This window comes from Protopterus annectens, chromosome 3.part0 (genome assembly GCF_019279795.1).
Source record: "Protopterus annectens isolate FY-2018-M chromosome 3.part0, PAN1.0, whole genome shotgun sequence".
In the NCBI taxonomy this organism is placed as follows: Eukaryota; Metazoa; Chordata; order Ceratodontiformes; family Protopteridae; genus Protopterus; species Protopterus annectens.
Genome location: NC_056731.1, coordinates 920,115,146 through 920,130,723, shown reverse-complemented (window position 1 = coordinate 920,130,723; position 15,578 = coordinate 920,115,146). Strand labels below are relative to the sequence as shown.

The 15,578-nt window shown below is 43.6% G+C and overlaps 1 protein-coding gene across 1 annotated transcript in view; it reads left to right on the top strand.

The window, feature by feature from the left end:
• ROCK1 (Rho associated coiled-coil containing protein kinase 1) overlaps nucleotides 1–15,578 on the top strand; it is a 4,526,103-nt gene that overhangs the window by 3,333,226 nt on the left and 1,177,299 nt on the right. Inside the window, exon 20 of the mRNA XM_044065727.1 lies at nucleotides 4,082–4,151. Coding sequence (XP_043921662.1) covers nucleotides 4,082–4,151 — 70 coding nt within the window. The remainder of the gene's footprint in view (nucleotides 1–4,081; nucleotides 4,152–15,578) is intronic.

Sequence of the window (15,578 nt, the reverse complement as noted above, 5' to 3'; positions counted from 1 at the left end):
CTACAGAGGCTGTGCTTTATGTACAGGAGATTCCAGATCCAACAGTATGTTTTTAAAAAAATTAATAACAAAAAAGAAGGAAGGTTTCATACATAATTTTTAGTGCTACACCAGTTCCTTCTCAGTGATTTGACTGCAGATTTGATTTTCCCAGAAATGTGTAATGCACTAATAAAGACCTACATTGATTTGCTCCACTGGACCAGTGTAGGTCCGTATAATTTGTAGAAATCTTTTTAGGAACCGTTCAGGATACTTCAGAGAATTTAAAAAGAACAAACTCTGCCCCTACATCTTCTGATGAGAGTGATGATTTTTTTTCAAGTCTCAGAGTGGGAAACAAATGGATAGATTAGCTCCGGGTTGAGTTCATTGGCCTGAAACACTATTCCCTTTCTTCAAGCTGTCCCCAGAAGTTATTTATTTTACTAGTGCTAATCACTTAGATTGTAATATTGCAAATGGAAAAATGAAGGTGCCAGAATCCAAGTGGACTGTACCTCCTTTGTGGGATATCTTCTAGTATGGTTTAAATTAAAACCATCAACATCTTGATATCAGGTACCAACTCTGGTGACAGCTGATAGTTTATGAAGTGCCACCAGACAGTTTGAACCTACGTAACAGCCACAAAGGAGATTGTGCCTCAGTTGATGTTGCTTCTGCATGTGAGGCTGGAAATTCCATTAATTTGACACCTCAGCCTTCTGAGAAGAAAATTTTGTCATGACTCATGGACAGGTTTGAGAAGCGATGCATGCTTATGTTATCTGTCAGTAAAAGCCATGAATTGTATGACACACATTTCTAGAACAAGTGCAGGAAAGTGTGCAGAAATGTCTGAATCTGGGAAAAGAGAAAAAGTGGCATTTGCTGCCACTGCAAATACAGCCTGAATATTTTTTTTTTCCTTTGGCTGTACCCCACTTTCAAACTGCCTTCCTGTTGGACGTCCATGTGACTAATTCTTTGCTCTTCATGACAAGAGTCCATTGGTCTATTTCTTTCCCTTTGAACTCAGAGCCACTCTACCTGCTTGTTTCCCATTAGAGGTGAGAGTTGAGTTCCAAGAGTAGTGCCGTCTTCTGCTGTAAAATTAGGGTCTATATCAGAACATCAAAGTTTTAAAACATTGAATGTTCTAATATCGACCCATTTTAAGCAAACGCTAAAAATAGCGAAGCTGCAGAACACCGAATTCTTTCCTAGGGAAGAGTTCGGTTGGCTGGTTTTGTGTCTTCGCTGTTTGCAGCACTGTGGTGGATATTTACGGGTCGGGTTCAGGTAAGTGTGCGATTGTGTGGCTGTTAGGATTAGGGCGCAGGTTAGGTGAATTAGGGTTAGGGGTGGGTTAAGTGAGTTAGAGTTAGGGCACAGGTTTGGTGAGTGTGCAATAGTGATGGACCTTAGGGTTAGGGTTTGGGTTAAGGTAAGTGGATAGATAGTAGTGTCTGTATAGTTTAGTGTAGGTTTAGTTGTAGGATTATAAGTGTATGTGTGTGTATTGATGTTTTTTATGTGTGCTTGTGTTGTGTGTATGTGTTTTGGAATAGCGAAGCTGTTCTGAATGTTCAATATTATGTGGTCTAGATATTTTAGGTTCGATGAAGTAGCGTTCGCTTTTTTCATCTTTCAATAACGTGATATAAACACTAAAATTAAGTCTTTCTTTGGTGCACCTGCTTTCCCACCCCTAAGTGCAGCTGTGACTTTCAGAATATTGTGCTCTGGAGAGCATGTGTTCTTCAACATATGCCAAGGTCCTGATTATGTAGTTTGCTAATTGTACAAGCACAATCATCACCCCAAACCGTAATGCTGCATACTGTACACTTCTCTGTCCATGTTGTGCTGTCACTGCAGTGTACTGGATAATTACCACCCTCCCCTGCCTCGTGCATGTAGCACTCAACTCTCTAGTCAAACACTGGTCATCTGGGTTGTAGTCAAGACCTTATCCCTCTATGGTACCCCTGTATGTCAGCAAATTAAAAGTCTGAAAAGTGGTGTGAATCCATCTGTTGATGAAACTCTCTTTAAAAAGCATTTTGTTTTTGCAAAGAGAGCAATTCTCCTGCACCCCCCCCCCCCACACACACACACAATTTTTGTGGCAATCCCAGAGACACCTCTGAACATGAACGTGTATGTATACCAAGTGTATGGTTGTATTAGCAGACGGGCAAAAACACACACAGTGCTATCACTGTTGGTGCATAAATAAAAATTGCACTGGCAGGGAGTTTTTATGGAGAACAGCTGTTATGGAATACAAAATCAAGTCTAAATCAACAGCTTGAATGTTTGTCCATTTAGACTTCGAGTAGTAGGTTAACCTCCCTCTATGCTGTGGAGCTAGGGTACAGGTAGAACTCATTCTTTGAATTGCGCACATGATGCAGTAGATGTTTCAGTTATGTATACCCATATTTATCATGATCTTAAAATGGCATGTCTGACTTCATACCTTGGGGATGTGAAATCAAAGCTGTTGGATGCCAGTCACTTATCTTGAAAACACAGCTGATGAGAAAATTGCATATTTAGAAAGAAGGGTGGAAAACATCTTGCTTAAAATATTCCCAATGCACCAGTTTCAGGTATGTTACCTTTGGTCATTGAATTCAAGAAAGTAAAAGAATGAACATTTTGACTGCATCAGAAAAGGAGAATGCTAGTACAGGTGTTCAGAATGGCTGTGTTTCCCCATCTATTCAGACACTTGTTAAAAAAAAAAAAAACGGGAGGAATTTAGCAGTACCACCTGTCAACTTGGCCTGAGGATGGATTTATTAAGCAGTAGCTCATTGGTTACATTATATATCTCCTATAAATTCCTCAGTCTCAGGTTATACTGTAGATCTCCACTTCATTTTTCAAAAGCTGTGCTGTTAATGGATCATTTGATGATAAAAAGTTAGTAGTTAGGGTGCCATCCACTCAAAGAATACAAGACTTTTATTTCAGGTTATTTTTTTTTTCTTCCCAAACACTGCAAAGTAAAGGTGCAGTCTAGTGACAGATTAGCACATGGCTATGCAACAGGAAATCCTTTGTGCCCACCTATCAAAAAAAAAAAAAAACAAGTACTGTTTGGGAGTCTAGCCAGATATTTTGATTTACTGTTAGTGTCCACTTCTAAAAGAGTATAGTAAGTTGTGCTAGGTAGTAACCATAACGATTGCTGTTTGAGGCAAAGTCACTTGTTACTACGTAGGAAGGGTGCCTTTTTAATATTTTAGAGGTGTACTACTTTCTGTGTTTGAAATGTATTTGTTTTCCATGTGAAATATATTTGTTTTCCATGTTACTGGTGAGTACTTATGTTACTTTTATTTAATTTTGAAGTACAGCACAGCATTTGCCTACCACAAATACACACTTCCTAGTTTGGAATCCAGGCTAGAGAGACATGGTGCCAGAGCTTCATCAGTCTTAACAAGAGTGGTTCATGCATTTGTTTCTAAGGAGGTATTAATCTGTGGTGGTTCCTGCAAGGAAAAAGTTCATCAGTCTTAACAAGAGTGGTTCATGCATTTATTTCTAAGGAGGTATTAATCTGTGGTGGTTCCTGCAAGGAAAAAGGTAATCTGAGCTGAAAACAGTCTGGCATGGATAGTGGTCAGAGAAGGTGGTTGAGCCCAAATGCTGTGCTTTACTGTTTTATGGCCATTTTTTTCAAAGATTTGCTGTTATGATAAGTAACCTTACATAATGGTATCATCTCCACCATCAGCATATGCAGACCAACCTTTTCATGTTAGCAGAATTCTGTCTTGAAATGTGTTGTGTTATGTACGACTGTAAAAGGAGCGGTAATACTGTACTTCCCAATAAGTTAAGTAGGTCATTGTGAAGTGTGTGCGTGTTTATATGGTGTCATGTGATGTCTGCTCAGTGGTGCTCTCTCATGCAGACAGTCACACATCCACAGCTACTGTTGTGATAAGTACCCTCACAAAGCAGTAATTTGACTTGTTTTCAGGTCCAGATGAGTGGTTGTCTTTGTGAAACTACATCTTGGTATCAAGGAGATCTATTCACACTCATACAGTACTGATTCCATATTTTGTTTCTTTAGGCAGTATAGGGGAAATGAAGGACAAATGCGGGAACTGCAGGATCAGCTTGAAGCTGAACAATATTTCTCAGTAAGTAATGCATATATTAATTCCTGCTTGCTTCTGTTTAATGTGTTCTTTATGCACTTGTAATTTTGGCCTTTTTCCTTTTCTTATGTCATTCATCATGTATAATTCTTCTTCAGATATTTCTGCAATGTGCTGTTTCTCCTTCACTCTCCTTTTTGTTTTAACATCCTAGAAAAAAAAACTCTTCCTTTGTGCCTTCACAGTCATACCAAAAATTTTTAAGTATGTGTTTGAAAAATAAAAATGTCGTTTTCCATTGCTGATGTTCTGCTCTGTATGCAGTGTCCTACACTTGCAGTTAAGTGATGGTACACAAGTTTATCCAGTGTAAAATGAGATGTTGAGGGCTGAATGTTTTTCCACGTTGTTTCTGCATAGATCCCCACAAAATGATTCTAGAGATTTTACCCAGCATACATGTATAGTTAACCAGTATGTCATTAAAAAAAGCATCTCTTATCAAGGCTGGATTGTGTTAAATGCATTGTTGTGTGATATTTTCTGCTGTCATTTATCTCTGGACTTTTCAGTGTGGAATATCACAAGGCTGGCTGTTTTTTCCACAGTTTCAGTATAACGTTAATAAAACCTAGTATCGTACACAATTAAAGTGATGTGATTATGTACAAAAGGTGTGTAATTACCCATGGAAAAAAAAAAATCACTCTTCATGCCAAAACCGATAAACTTCTTCACATTTGTTTATGGCAGTGTCATAAGAAGCCCTAAAACATTAGAAATTTATGTCACAGGCATTTGAGTTACAAGCACAACTGCTGTAATTGTCAGAATTTTACCCTCAGACAGTTCAGTTGTCGTCAGAATTCCTGTGGATTGCATCATGTCTCATTTTTCTTATCCTAAACAGTGCTTTTGGCTCATGGAAAGTTGAAACTATAGCCAGTTTTTGATGTCACATTTTTGTAATTGTACGTGACCATAATGCAGAGTTGAAAATCTATTGCCAAAGTGTTGACATACAGCAAAGGTATAAAAGTACATTAGCATAAAGGCTAATAGTTTTAGTGAATTTATTCAATGCCTAATGACTGGTGAGGAACTCAGTGCCCTAGATTTCCATGTTGAAGCTTGTGGGTGTCTGGTACAGTTCTTTAGTTCCATCTTGATGGTATGAATTAATGGACTGACTGTCTTTCGGCTTTTTCCCAGTCAGGGGATGCCACAGCGGAACTCCGGTCCGCTAGTGATTGGCAGTGGATTTTTACGGTGCCGAGTTGCCAGCCAGACGCACAACCTTCAAAGAAGGCACACCCATTTACACACGCACCTAACTGAGCTCAATTGACAGAGGGGAGTTTATTCCTTAGACATGAAAGTTTAAGATATGAATTTGTTACAAGTTGCAAGATGGCTGCTCGCTGAGTAACAGCTTTCTAGCTCTCCCAGTGTAAAAACAGAAACTCAGCAGAGAAGGCCAGTAGACATGTGTTTTATGGGGTGAATTTCAGTAACTGGCTAGTAACTACACTACCTGGATGCCAGGAATAAAAAAAATACAGAAGACCTGGAAAAAAGTCAGCTACAAAAAGTGAGGAAGAAACACTGGCTAGGGAGAGTTCTGCATCTGTTCAGCAAAAAGTAGTGCAACCTTCACACATGACTTCCAGTAACCTACAGGATGATATAAGACAAGTGCATACAGACATAGTTAAAATAAAGAAAACACTGATAGAGTATATTAACAGAAACAAACAAAATGCGGGAACAAGTGGAAGAAGCTTTAAACAGATATTCAGATGAGAAGATAAAGCTTGAAAAATCAGAGGTCGAAATGAAGAAAAGGCTGGCTGAATATGACACTGCTCAGGAAGAGATGATGTTAAGTTGTCTATCTCGTCTTCGTTCTTGCTGGTTGGGATCGGAGCCGATCCTCGGCTCCGACTCGGCCATCTTCTATATCTCAAGAGCTGTTTACTGGCTCAAGGCTACCCCTTATCCCATGATGCCTAGCGCTAGCTACCCAGATCTCGTTTGCCGCTTCAGCTGCGAGGTGTCGTTTTTCTGGCTCAGGCTTGTATTAAGTTTATTATACAACTTTTTTCTTCAAAAAAAAAAAAAAAAAAGATAGTTTTTTTTTTTTTTTTTTATAGGAGTTATTGTTAGCTTTTAGTTTTATACTTGTGGTAAGCTAAGCGTGTAGTAGTAGTCTCTCCCCTCCCTTTAGAACTCGTTTAATTTAGAGAGTTCTCCCCCTCCTTCCTTTTCTAGTCAGGTTAGCCGTTTAAGTTAGAGGCTTTCCTTATTTCTTCTTCCCTTTAGGTAGCCGTTTGAGTTAGAGGCTTCCTATTTAAAAAAAATATATATATAGTCTGTAGTGTATTGAATTTTTGTCTGTAGACTGTACTTTGTTAGTTGTTGTTGTGTTTTTGGTACAGGATGTCTAAAGAATCCAAGATATCTGGTTCAAGAAGTGTGACTCATGCTGTCAGAAAATGTCTCTGACAGATGGGCACACTTCTTGCATCTATTGTTTAGGCGCTGTGCACCTGCAGGACTCTTGTTCTGTCTGCCATGCATTTAGTCCAAGAGTTCTGCAGGAGCATAAGAATAAGCTTATTCTGAAAGGGTCTTTTAAAGCCCCAGGATTCACCGGCCAAGACTCAGCCCGTGAAATCCCCTAAAGCTACCAAATCGTCGGCTCCAAGTTCGGAGCCATCTTTGGTTCAGACTCTACCTACTACTTCGGTCCGGCGGAACCGATAAGACTATCTCCCTGTCGGCTCCATCAGAAACTTTGAAGCTGTCGCGGAGCCAAAAGAGGCTGAGGTCCCCTTCCCTGGAATTGATACATTCGGCTCCTCGGTCTCCCCTGCTTCAGAGTGAGCGCAGTCACAGATCTTCTCACTCCTCTCGGTCCTCTAGACGCTCGGATCACGACGTGGAGAGAGTGGTCAGTAGGTTGCTAAAGTCGCAGGCACTTGCCAAGATGTTGTCCAGCCCTCCTCAACAGGTGCCGGCTCCGTCCACTTTTATCGATATTCCTCCTCCGACTCCATTGAGCTCGGAGTCACAGTTCATTGGGGTTCGAGTAGTGGAACCATCGGCTCCGATAAGTCTTTCTACTTCGGTTCCGTCGTCTGCTCCGATTCCCTCAATGGTGCCATCCGTCGGGGGATCTGGACGCCGGGACTCCCTCGTCAGCTCCGAGGGGGCGAGTGGCATCGGACCCTTGTCCGACCCTGTTCTCCCTCTCGGAGCTTCGGCACAGGTGAGCTCGGCTCCTACATCGGCCTCGGAGCCGTCTCCCTTGGTGCGGAGAAGATGACTCGGAAGGGTCCCCGAGATCCCCCTCTGAAGAGGTTTCCTTTTCGGACATCCTCAAAATGCTTAAGCAGAGGGGGATCTGGAATCCCCTAGCCCCTACCGAGGATGAGTCTTTATTCTTGGATGCTTTCGGTTCCCGGCCTTCCACCTCCTGGGTTTCTCCGCCTTTCGATCCACTTATGTCAGTGGTGTCTCCGCCTTTCAATCCACTTATGTCAGTGGTGGCTCGGAAGGCTTGGTCCGCCCCGGATACAGTGGAACCAACCCCGAGAAGACCTGGAAAGTTTATCACTGCACCCCATGATAAGCAGTTCCGTACCAAAGGTGTTCCTGTGGATGCCATGGTGGTAGCAGCAGCCACAAAAAAGGAGTTAGCGGAAACTTCTTTGTCTGTCCATCCTCCTGACAAGGGGTCTAGGACCATGGACAGATATGGGAAGCGAATGTTTGCTTCAGCGACCTTTTCTATGAGGTCACTGAACTACTTATGCCATTTTACCCGGCTTCAGGGGGATCTTCTTAAAGAGCTTGGAGATACCTTTCAAGATGCATCAGTTGAGAGGGCTCAAGCTAAAGGGGCTTCCCAGCTGGCGACCCTTAATTCTGTAGTCAACTCCTCCATGAGGCTCTTTTCCTATGCAGCCGATGATGCGAGTAGAGCTGCAGGTACGGGAGTGGCCCTTAGGAGACACGCCTGGATGCGGCTGTGTAATTTTGCGGAATCCTTCAGAGCATCATTCACCAACACCCCCTTTGATGGTTCCTTTCGTTTTGGACCACAGGTGAAAGACACTTTGACTAGGTGTGAGCAAAAAAGCAAGACTCTCTCTGCTGTGGGAGTCCGTTTTTCCACTCCTTCCAGACCATACCCCAAGGGTCAGAAGAGTGGTAAAATGTGGTTCCAAAAATCCCAGGGAGCCTCGCTTGACACACGTAGCGATTTTTCCTCCAGGGGCAGAGGGGGAAACAACAACAGACTTCGCCTTCGGGGCAGAGGGGGGTCCGCAGAACCAGGGCAACAGAGAATCTTTCTCTGAGAAGCCCTTTCAACTTCCCTGAAGGGTTGCCCGGCTGCCCACCTCTGGAGGCAGTCGGGGGAAGACTTTCTCTGTACCCAAAAGCCTGGCAAAATTTAATGCAAGACAAATGGGTACAGTCAGTTATATCCAGAGGTTACAAAATTCCCTTCTTTCATCCCTCCTTAACTTCAAGCAATTCCCTTCCAGGTGTTCCACCCAATCTGAGGGACCAAGCAGTCATAGAAGTTTCAAAACTGCTAGAAAAAAAGTCATCCAGGAAGGCCCGGCAGACCAACACGGATCTGAAATTTACTCAAGGTTCTTTTTGGTACCAAAAAAGACAGGGGACTGGAGACCGATTCTGGATCTCAGCAGACTCAACAAGTCTGTTCAAAGAACAAAGTTTCGGATGGTCACGCTACAGTCCATCCTACCCTTTCTGGGTCAGAACAATTGGATGTGCTCTATAGATCTTCAGGATGCGTACTATCACATCAAAATGGACAGGCGCTCCAGGAAATTCCTTCACTTCTGGCTGGGAGCCAGTCAATACCAGTTCAGAGCTCTGCCCTTTGGTCTCACCACAGCCCCCAGGGTGTTCACCAAATGTATGGCTCACCTAAGACGTCGAGGATTCCAGTTGTTTCCATATCTAGATGACTGGCTCCTCACTGCTACTACCAGGCATCAACTTCTGCAAGCCAGGGACTAAACAATCACAATCTGCTCCCAATTAGGCATCACAATAAACTTCGAAAAATCTGCCTTCTTGCCCTGTCAATCTATCACCTATATAGAAGCAGACTTGAACACAAGGAACATGTCCGCAAGGCTACTGCCAGACAGGGTGTCTACAATTTGCCAGCAAGTACAAATTCTAATGCAGAGCAAAAGGATCCAAGTCAGGTTTGTCCTTCAAACTCTGGGTTCCATGGCAGCTGCAATTTTTCTAATCCCTCTGGCCCGCTTTCACATGAGAATCCTTCAGTGGCTTCTGTTCACACACTGGTCTTTCCAACAGCTGCCCATGTTTCACATGATCATGATTACAGAAGCATGCAAAAGGCACCTTTCCTGGTGGATGGTCTCCCCACTAGTGTCTCAGGGCAGACCCTTCATTTAGCCCCCTCCGGTTGCCACAGTGACCACAGACGCCTCCCTGATAGGGTGAGGGGGGGGGCATTATCAGGGCAGGACAGTCCAAAGCACTTGGCAGCCTCACAAGTACCATCTGTATATAAACGTCCTAGAAATGAGAGCCGTGCTCCTAGCGTTGCAAGCTTTTCAGGACTCTCTCCCTTCTGGGACCATTGCAATTCAAACGGACAACAGGACAACATGTCAGTGGTGTGGTACATCAACAAGCAGGACGGAACCAGGTCCTATCCCCTATGTCGAGAAGCACTCAGACTCTGGCAGTGGGTGATTTCCTCCCAATGATTTCTGATTGTGACTCACATCCCTGGGAGGTCCAACGTCATAGCGGACAGGCTCAGCAGAGCTATTCTCATGCCTCACGAGTGGTCTCTGAATCAGGTAGTTGCAGATCTGATTTTCCGCAAATGGGGACAGCCTTGCTGCGATCTTTTTGCCACCCACTTCAACAGCAAATGCAACAACTACTTCTCCCTTCTTCTGCTTGCAGGTCACTCTCCCATTGACGCTCTAGTCCACAATTGGCCTCAGGGACTTCTTTATGCCTTCCCTCCGTTTCCTCTGATACCGAAGCTCATACAGAAAGCTATATCGTTGGTTGCAAAATGATCCTCATTGCCCCCTACTGGCCTCGACAGGTATGGTTTCTGATGTTCATCGTGTTTCACTGTTGCAGTCATTACAATTGGGTTATCCTGCTGGCAGGCTACCCGCAGTCGGCCCGGATTCCAAAGTCTAGGTCCGGCATTGGTTGCTGTCGCCTCCTCCCTGATGTCAGTGTGCCAGGGGTATAAACGATGCAGCTGACGCCATTTTCTAGCAGTTCGCAAGTGCCGGTCGACAGACTCCTGAGATTTTCACATTCGAATTTCAGATCCGAAGTCTTCATTAAGGCTAAATACCCCATTGGGGAAACTTTTTTCTTGCTCCAGACCGATGTCAGAAAAAGTTAATAATTGTATTTCTTGTGGGAAGCAAGTACCTCCATAAGGATTTTCACTGTTACTGTATTCCTTGCCTAGGCCCTGACCACGACGTTGCTAGTTGTTGGTTTTGTGCTAGATTTAACCAACGCACTATTAAGCATCGGTACGATTTTGCATTTCATTACTTTGGTAGAAGATTTAATTATATAATGCCATCGAAACAGCCGACTACCAAAGTTTATAAAAAGCGCAAAGAAAAAGAAAAGGACAGGCATCCGAGGTCCAAAACCAACGATGAGGCTTCTGCTAGGCCTGTCGCCGGTTCTCAGGTGCTTTCTCAGCCTCTGACGCCCGCTACCTTAGAGACACAGGCCGCTTCCAACTCCCATGTGGAGCCGACTAGGCCGCTGGAAACTCAAGGTATTGGACACACAGAAACTATTCCCTCAGATGGGTCCGGAGCCGCTGAGCAGGCATCGGCTTCTGAGGGTGTTTTCAGGCCTACACAGTTATATGTGAAATCAACTTCAGTTTCAAAGGCAAAGACTAAAGCACCTCTAAAGACAAAGAAACAAGTATAGCATTCTCTTGGACAGGCCTCCATGCCTAAAAAACAGATGCTTAAAATGGCCAAAGACCTAATTACTTTGATCAGGGGTTCCTATCCCCCTCCTGATAAGAGGCCTAGGCAAGAGATAGAATCTGAATATTCAGATCACGTTTCCATTTTCTCTGATTCCTCTTCTGAACAGGAATATTCTCTTCCTCCCTATGATGATTCTGATGCTGAAGAATCTATCCCTTCAGCCTCTCCTCCTGAGGATTATTCTTTTGGGGAGACCCTGCATACTATGAGGGAGCATTTCCACTGGGAGAGCCAAGATTACTCAGAATCCAAGAAAAGGTTCAGGGACTTCCTTTTATTACCTCAGCACAGGCCCCTTGCTATTCCTCCTGTTTTGGACATTGTAGATGTATTTTCAGAGTCTGGTCTGTCTCCTGACTCTTTACCTCCAGCTCCTGTTAAGCCAGACAGATACTACATGGTTCCTGATTCACATAAATTTCTTTATAAAAACCCTGCTGCTGACCCCGAAACTCTCTCTCAGGGTCCCAAATGGGTCAAGGCTTCCACTGCAAAAAACCCTATCCCCTCTGTTAGGGATTTAAGGGCCCTGGACAGATGGGGGAAAAAGATTTGTACTTCTGCTACCTTGGCTGTAAGAGCTTTAAATTGTCAGTTTCATATGCTTAAATATCAGCAATATCTTATGTCGCTGCTTAAACAGAAAATGTTGGCAAATTCAGAAAGTGCTGAAAACAAAGAAATGCAGGATTTATTGCATGCAGCTGAACAAGTGGGAAAGCATACTTTGCAATGTGGTTTTGATTCTCTAGAGGCCTCCTGCAGGGCCGCTGTTACAGGTTCTGTCATTAGGAGGCATGATTGGTTAAAAGAACAGAATCTGCCTGATCATGTTAAAGCAAAGCTATTAGATGCTCCATTACAGCATGATACCTTGTTTGGTGTTAAAGCAGAAGAGGTGTTGAAGAAAATGGAGGATAAAGCTAAATCTGTGCAAACAGTCAAGGATTTCTTACAGGTACAGCCTCCCAGATTTAGCAGGAACTGGCCTACAAAGAATTGGTCCTTTCCAGTGTCAGACAGGCCACAAAGAGGAAGATACAGACGCCCCAGAGGTAGATTACAGCCCCAAGGCTTATACAGGCCTAAACAATGGGGTGCTTCTACCTCCAAAAGCGGAGAGGAAAAATCACAGCCATACAGAAAACCGTCTCAATGACTTTCCCCTACCAGCACCAAGCACTTATCTTCTGGCAGCCCCTTTGGGGGGAAAAGTAGCACTTTTTTCACAAAATTTGCACATGATCACCCAGGACAAATGGGTCTTGAATGTCGTATCACAAGGCTTACAGGTTCCACTTTCACACCCTACCAAGGGCAAACGGTATGCCAGACCTGCCACGCAATCAGTGGGCAAAGGCACAAAAACAAGTTTCATCTCTCATGGACATGAGGGCCATTCAGCAAGTACCACAGCAAGAGCAGGGACTAGGATTTTACTCAAGACTATTCTTGGTGCCCGGAAAGGACAAAGCCTGGAGACCAATACTGGACCTGTCTATCCTAAACACATTTCTGGATATTCCAAAATTCAAAATGTTAACTTTGCAGCAGCTTCTTCCCATGCTGGGCAAGAAGGCTTGGCTGGTGATTTTAGACCTAAGAGAGGCATACCTGCATGTCCCAATCAGACAATCATGCAGAAGATACCTCAGATTTATAGCTGGCTCAATGCACTACCAATTCTCTGCTTTGCCCTTTGGCTTATCTACTGCGCCCAGGGTCTTCACAAAATGCCTGGCACCAGTAATTGCATTTTGCAGACAAAGAGGAATACAAATATATCCTTACTTGGATGACTGCCTTATTCAAGCAGAGAACAAGGACATTCTACTACAGCATCTGGTGTTTGTAGAAAGATTACTAACAGGTCTAGGGTACACAGTAAACGAAAAGAAATCAAAACTCGTACCCTCTCAAGAGATAATATTCCTGGGTGCAAGCTTAAATACAACTGCCCAGATGGCTTATCTCACGCCATACAAACAAAGGCAACTGACTACTTATTTCAAAATGTTGGCAATAAAGTCCCAGTTATCTGCAAGAAAAATTCTGCAGGCTTTGGGGATTCATGGCATCCTGCATTCTGCTAATTCCATATGCAAGACTGCATACGAGGAAACTTCAATAGTATCTAAAAAGTGTTTGGACTCAACATTGCCACAGCCTGGAAACAATAATTACCCTCATTCCCTGCCTGTAACAGGAGTTTCAATGGTGGGCAAAGGCCTGTCACCACAACACGGGACAGACATTCACCTTACCCACAGCCAGGCAGACGTTGACAACAGATGCATCAGTTTATGCCTGGGGGGCCCATATGGCAGGAAGATGTATTCAGGGCACATGGTCCGCAAGTCAAATGCATCTACATATCAATCAAAAAGAGATGCTAGCTGTTCAGAATGCCCTGACAGCCTTCAAGGATCTGCTTCATCCAGGACAACTACTGATAAAGATGGACAATACTACAGTCATGTGGTACATAAGCAGGGAGGCACACATTCCTACCCCCTCTGCAGACTAGCCATGAACTTGTGGGACACAGCATTGACTTACCAAGTACATCTGCAAGCACAATTCCTGCCAGGAAAGATAAATGCTCTGGCAGACAAACTAAGCAGAAACCTAATGGACCCGCACGATTGGAAATTGGATCCACAAGTCTTCAGCATGATAACAAGGAACTGGGGATGCCTGGACATAGACCTATTTGCCTCCTTTCACAACTGCCAACTACAGAGATTCTGCACAAGGACTCATCACAAGCAAGCATGGAAAGTGGATGCTCTATCTTTCAGCTGGAAAAACAATCCTAAAGAGATTGTCTCAATGCCCAGCTTGGACATAACCTCTAATTCCTCACTTATTGACCCAACAAGGCAGTCAGATACTGCATAGCCAACTCAGGACCTTAAACCTGGCAGCATGACGGATAATGTAGCCTTTCAAGACACACCTCTCTCTAAAGCTGTGATGGATGTCATTTTGGAGGCCAGGAGGCCTAGCACAAGAAAATCTTATGCAGAAAAATGGAAGAGATTCTGTGCTTAGAACCAAGCACAAGGAATTGACATGATTGTTCCAAATATTCCTTAGATTTTACAATACTTAACTGAGATGCTGGATTAAAGGCCTTTCCTTTTCATCAATTAAAATTAATGCCTCTGCCATTTCAGCTCATTACAATACAGAAGCACCTATTTTTTCTCATCCATTAGTAAGGCAGTACCTCAGAGGGGCCAAAAACATAAGACCTCCAAGGAGAGCACCAGTACCTACATAGGTCCTCAATTATGTCTTGGAAAAACTCACACTGCCTCAGTTTGAGCCAGCCTCTGCAGCTGATATAAAATTTTTATCCTGGAAAACAGCTCTGCTCCTAGCAATAATCTCTGCTAGATGAATCTCAGAGTTACAGGCACTCATGGCTGTGGAACCTTTTATCATTTTCCATCCTGACAGGGTTTCTCTGAGGGTAAACCCTACATTTATGCCTAAGGTTGTGTCCAGTGTGGCCCTTAACCAAACAGTTCATTTGCCTACATTTTATCCAAACCCACAGAATAAGGGTGAGAGACGTCTGGATTATTTGGACATTCACATGCAGCTATACTTGGACAGAACCAAAGCTTTCAGAAAAACTGAGCAACTTCTAGTGGCATATGCTGCAGGATCACAAGGAAAGCCTATCTCAAAGCAGACTATTTCAAAGTGGATAGGCCACTGCATTCGTTTCTGCTATTCACAACATGGCAAATCAGTGCCTAAGGACATTAGGCCACATTCAACCAGAGCAGCAGCCACTTCAGCAGCCTTCCTCAGAGGAGTACCAACCAAAGACATCTTAGAGGCTGCAACTTGGAGTTCAGTGCACACTTTTACAAAGCACTGTCACTTACCTCTCTACTCTAAATCCAGGGCAGGCTTTACTACTGCAGTTCTGCAGGGCCTCATAGCCTCTCCTAATCCTACTTAGCACCAGCCTCCCAACCTTAGCTTTGGGATTCAACCCAATTGTAATGACTGCACAGTGAAACACGATGAACATAGTACAATTGTGTACCTACCATAAATGTAGATGTTCGAGTGTATTCACTGTTGCAGTCCAGGTTACCCTCCCACCATCCCCCTTTCCTTTGCTGGGACTTATCTGTACTTCTCTATTTTATACAACCTATGTGGTGTATTTACTTGTAGATGAAGGAAAAATGTTTTGTTTATGCATACTTATTGGCATAATTTAACCTATCATTTTAGGGGCACCTGACATCTGGGGCAAGAAAAACTGAAGAAAATGGTGTCGGCTGCATCTTTTATACCCCTGGTGCACTGACGTCAGGGAGGAGGCGACAGCAACCGACGCCGGACCTAGACTTTGGAATTCGGGCAGACC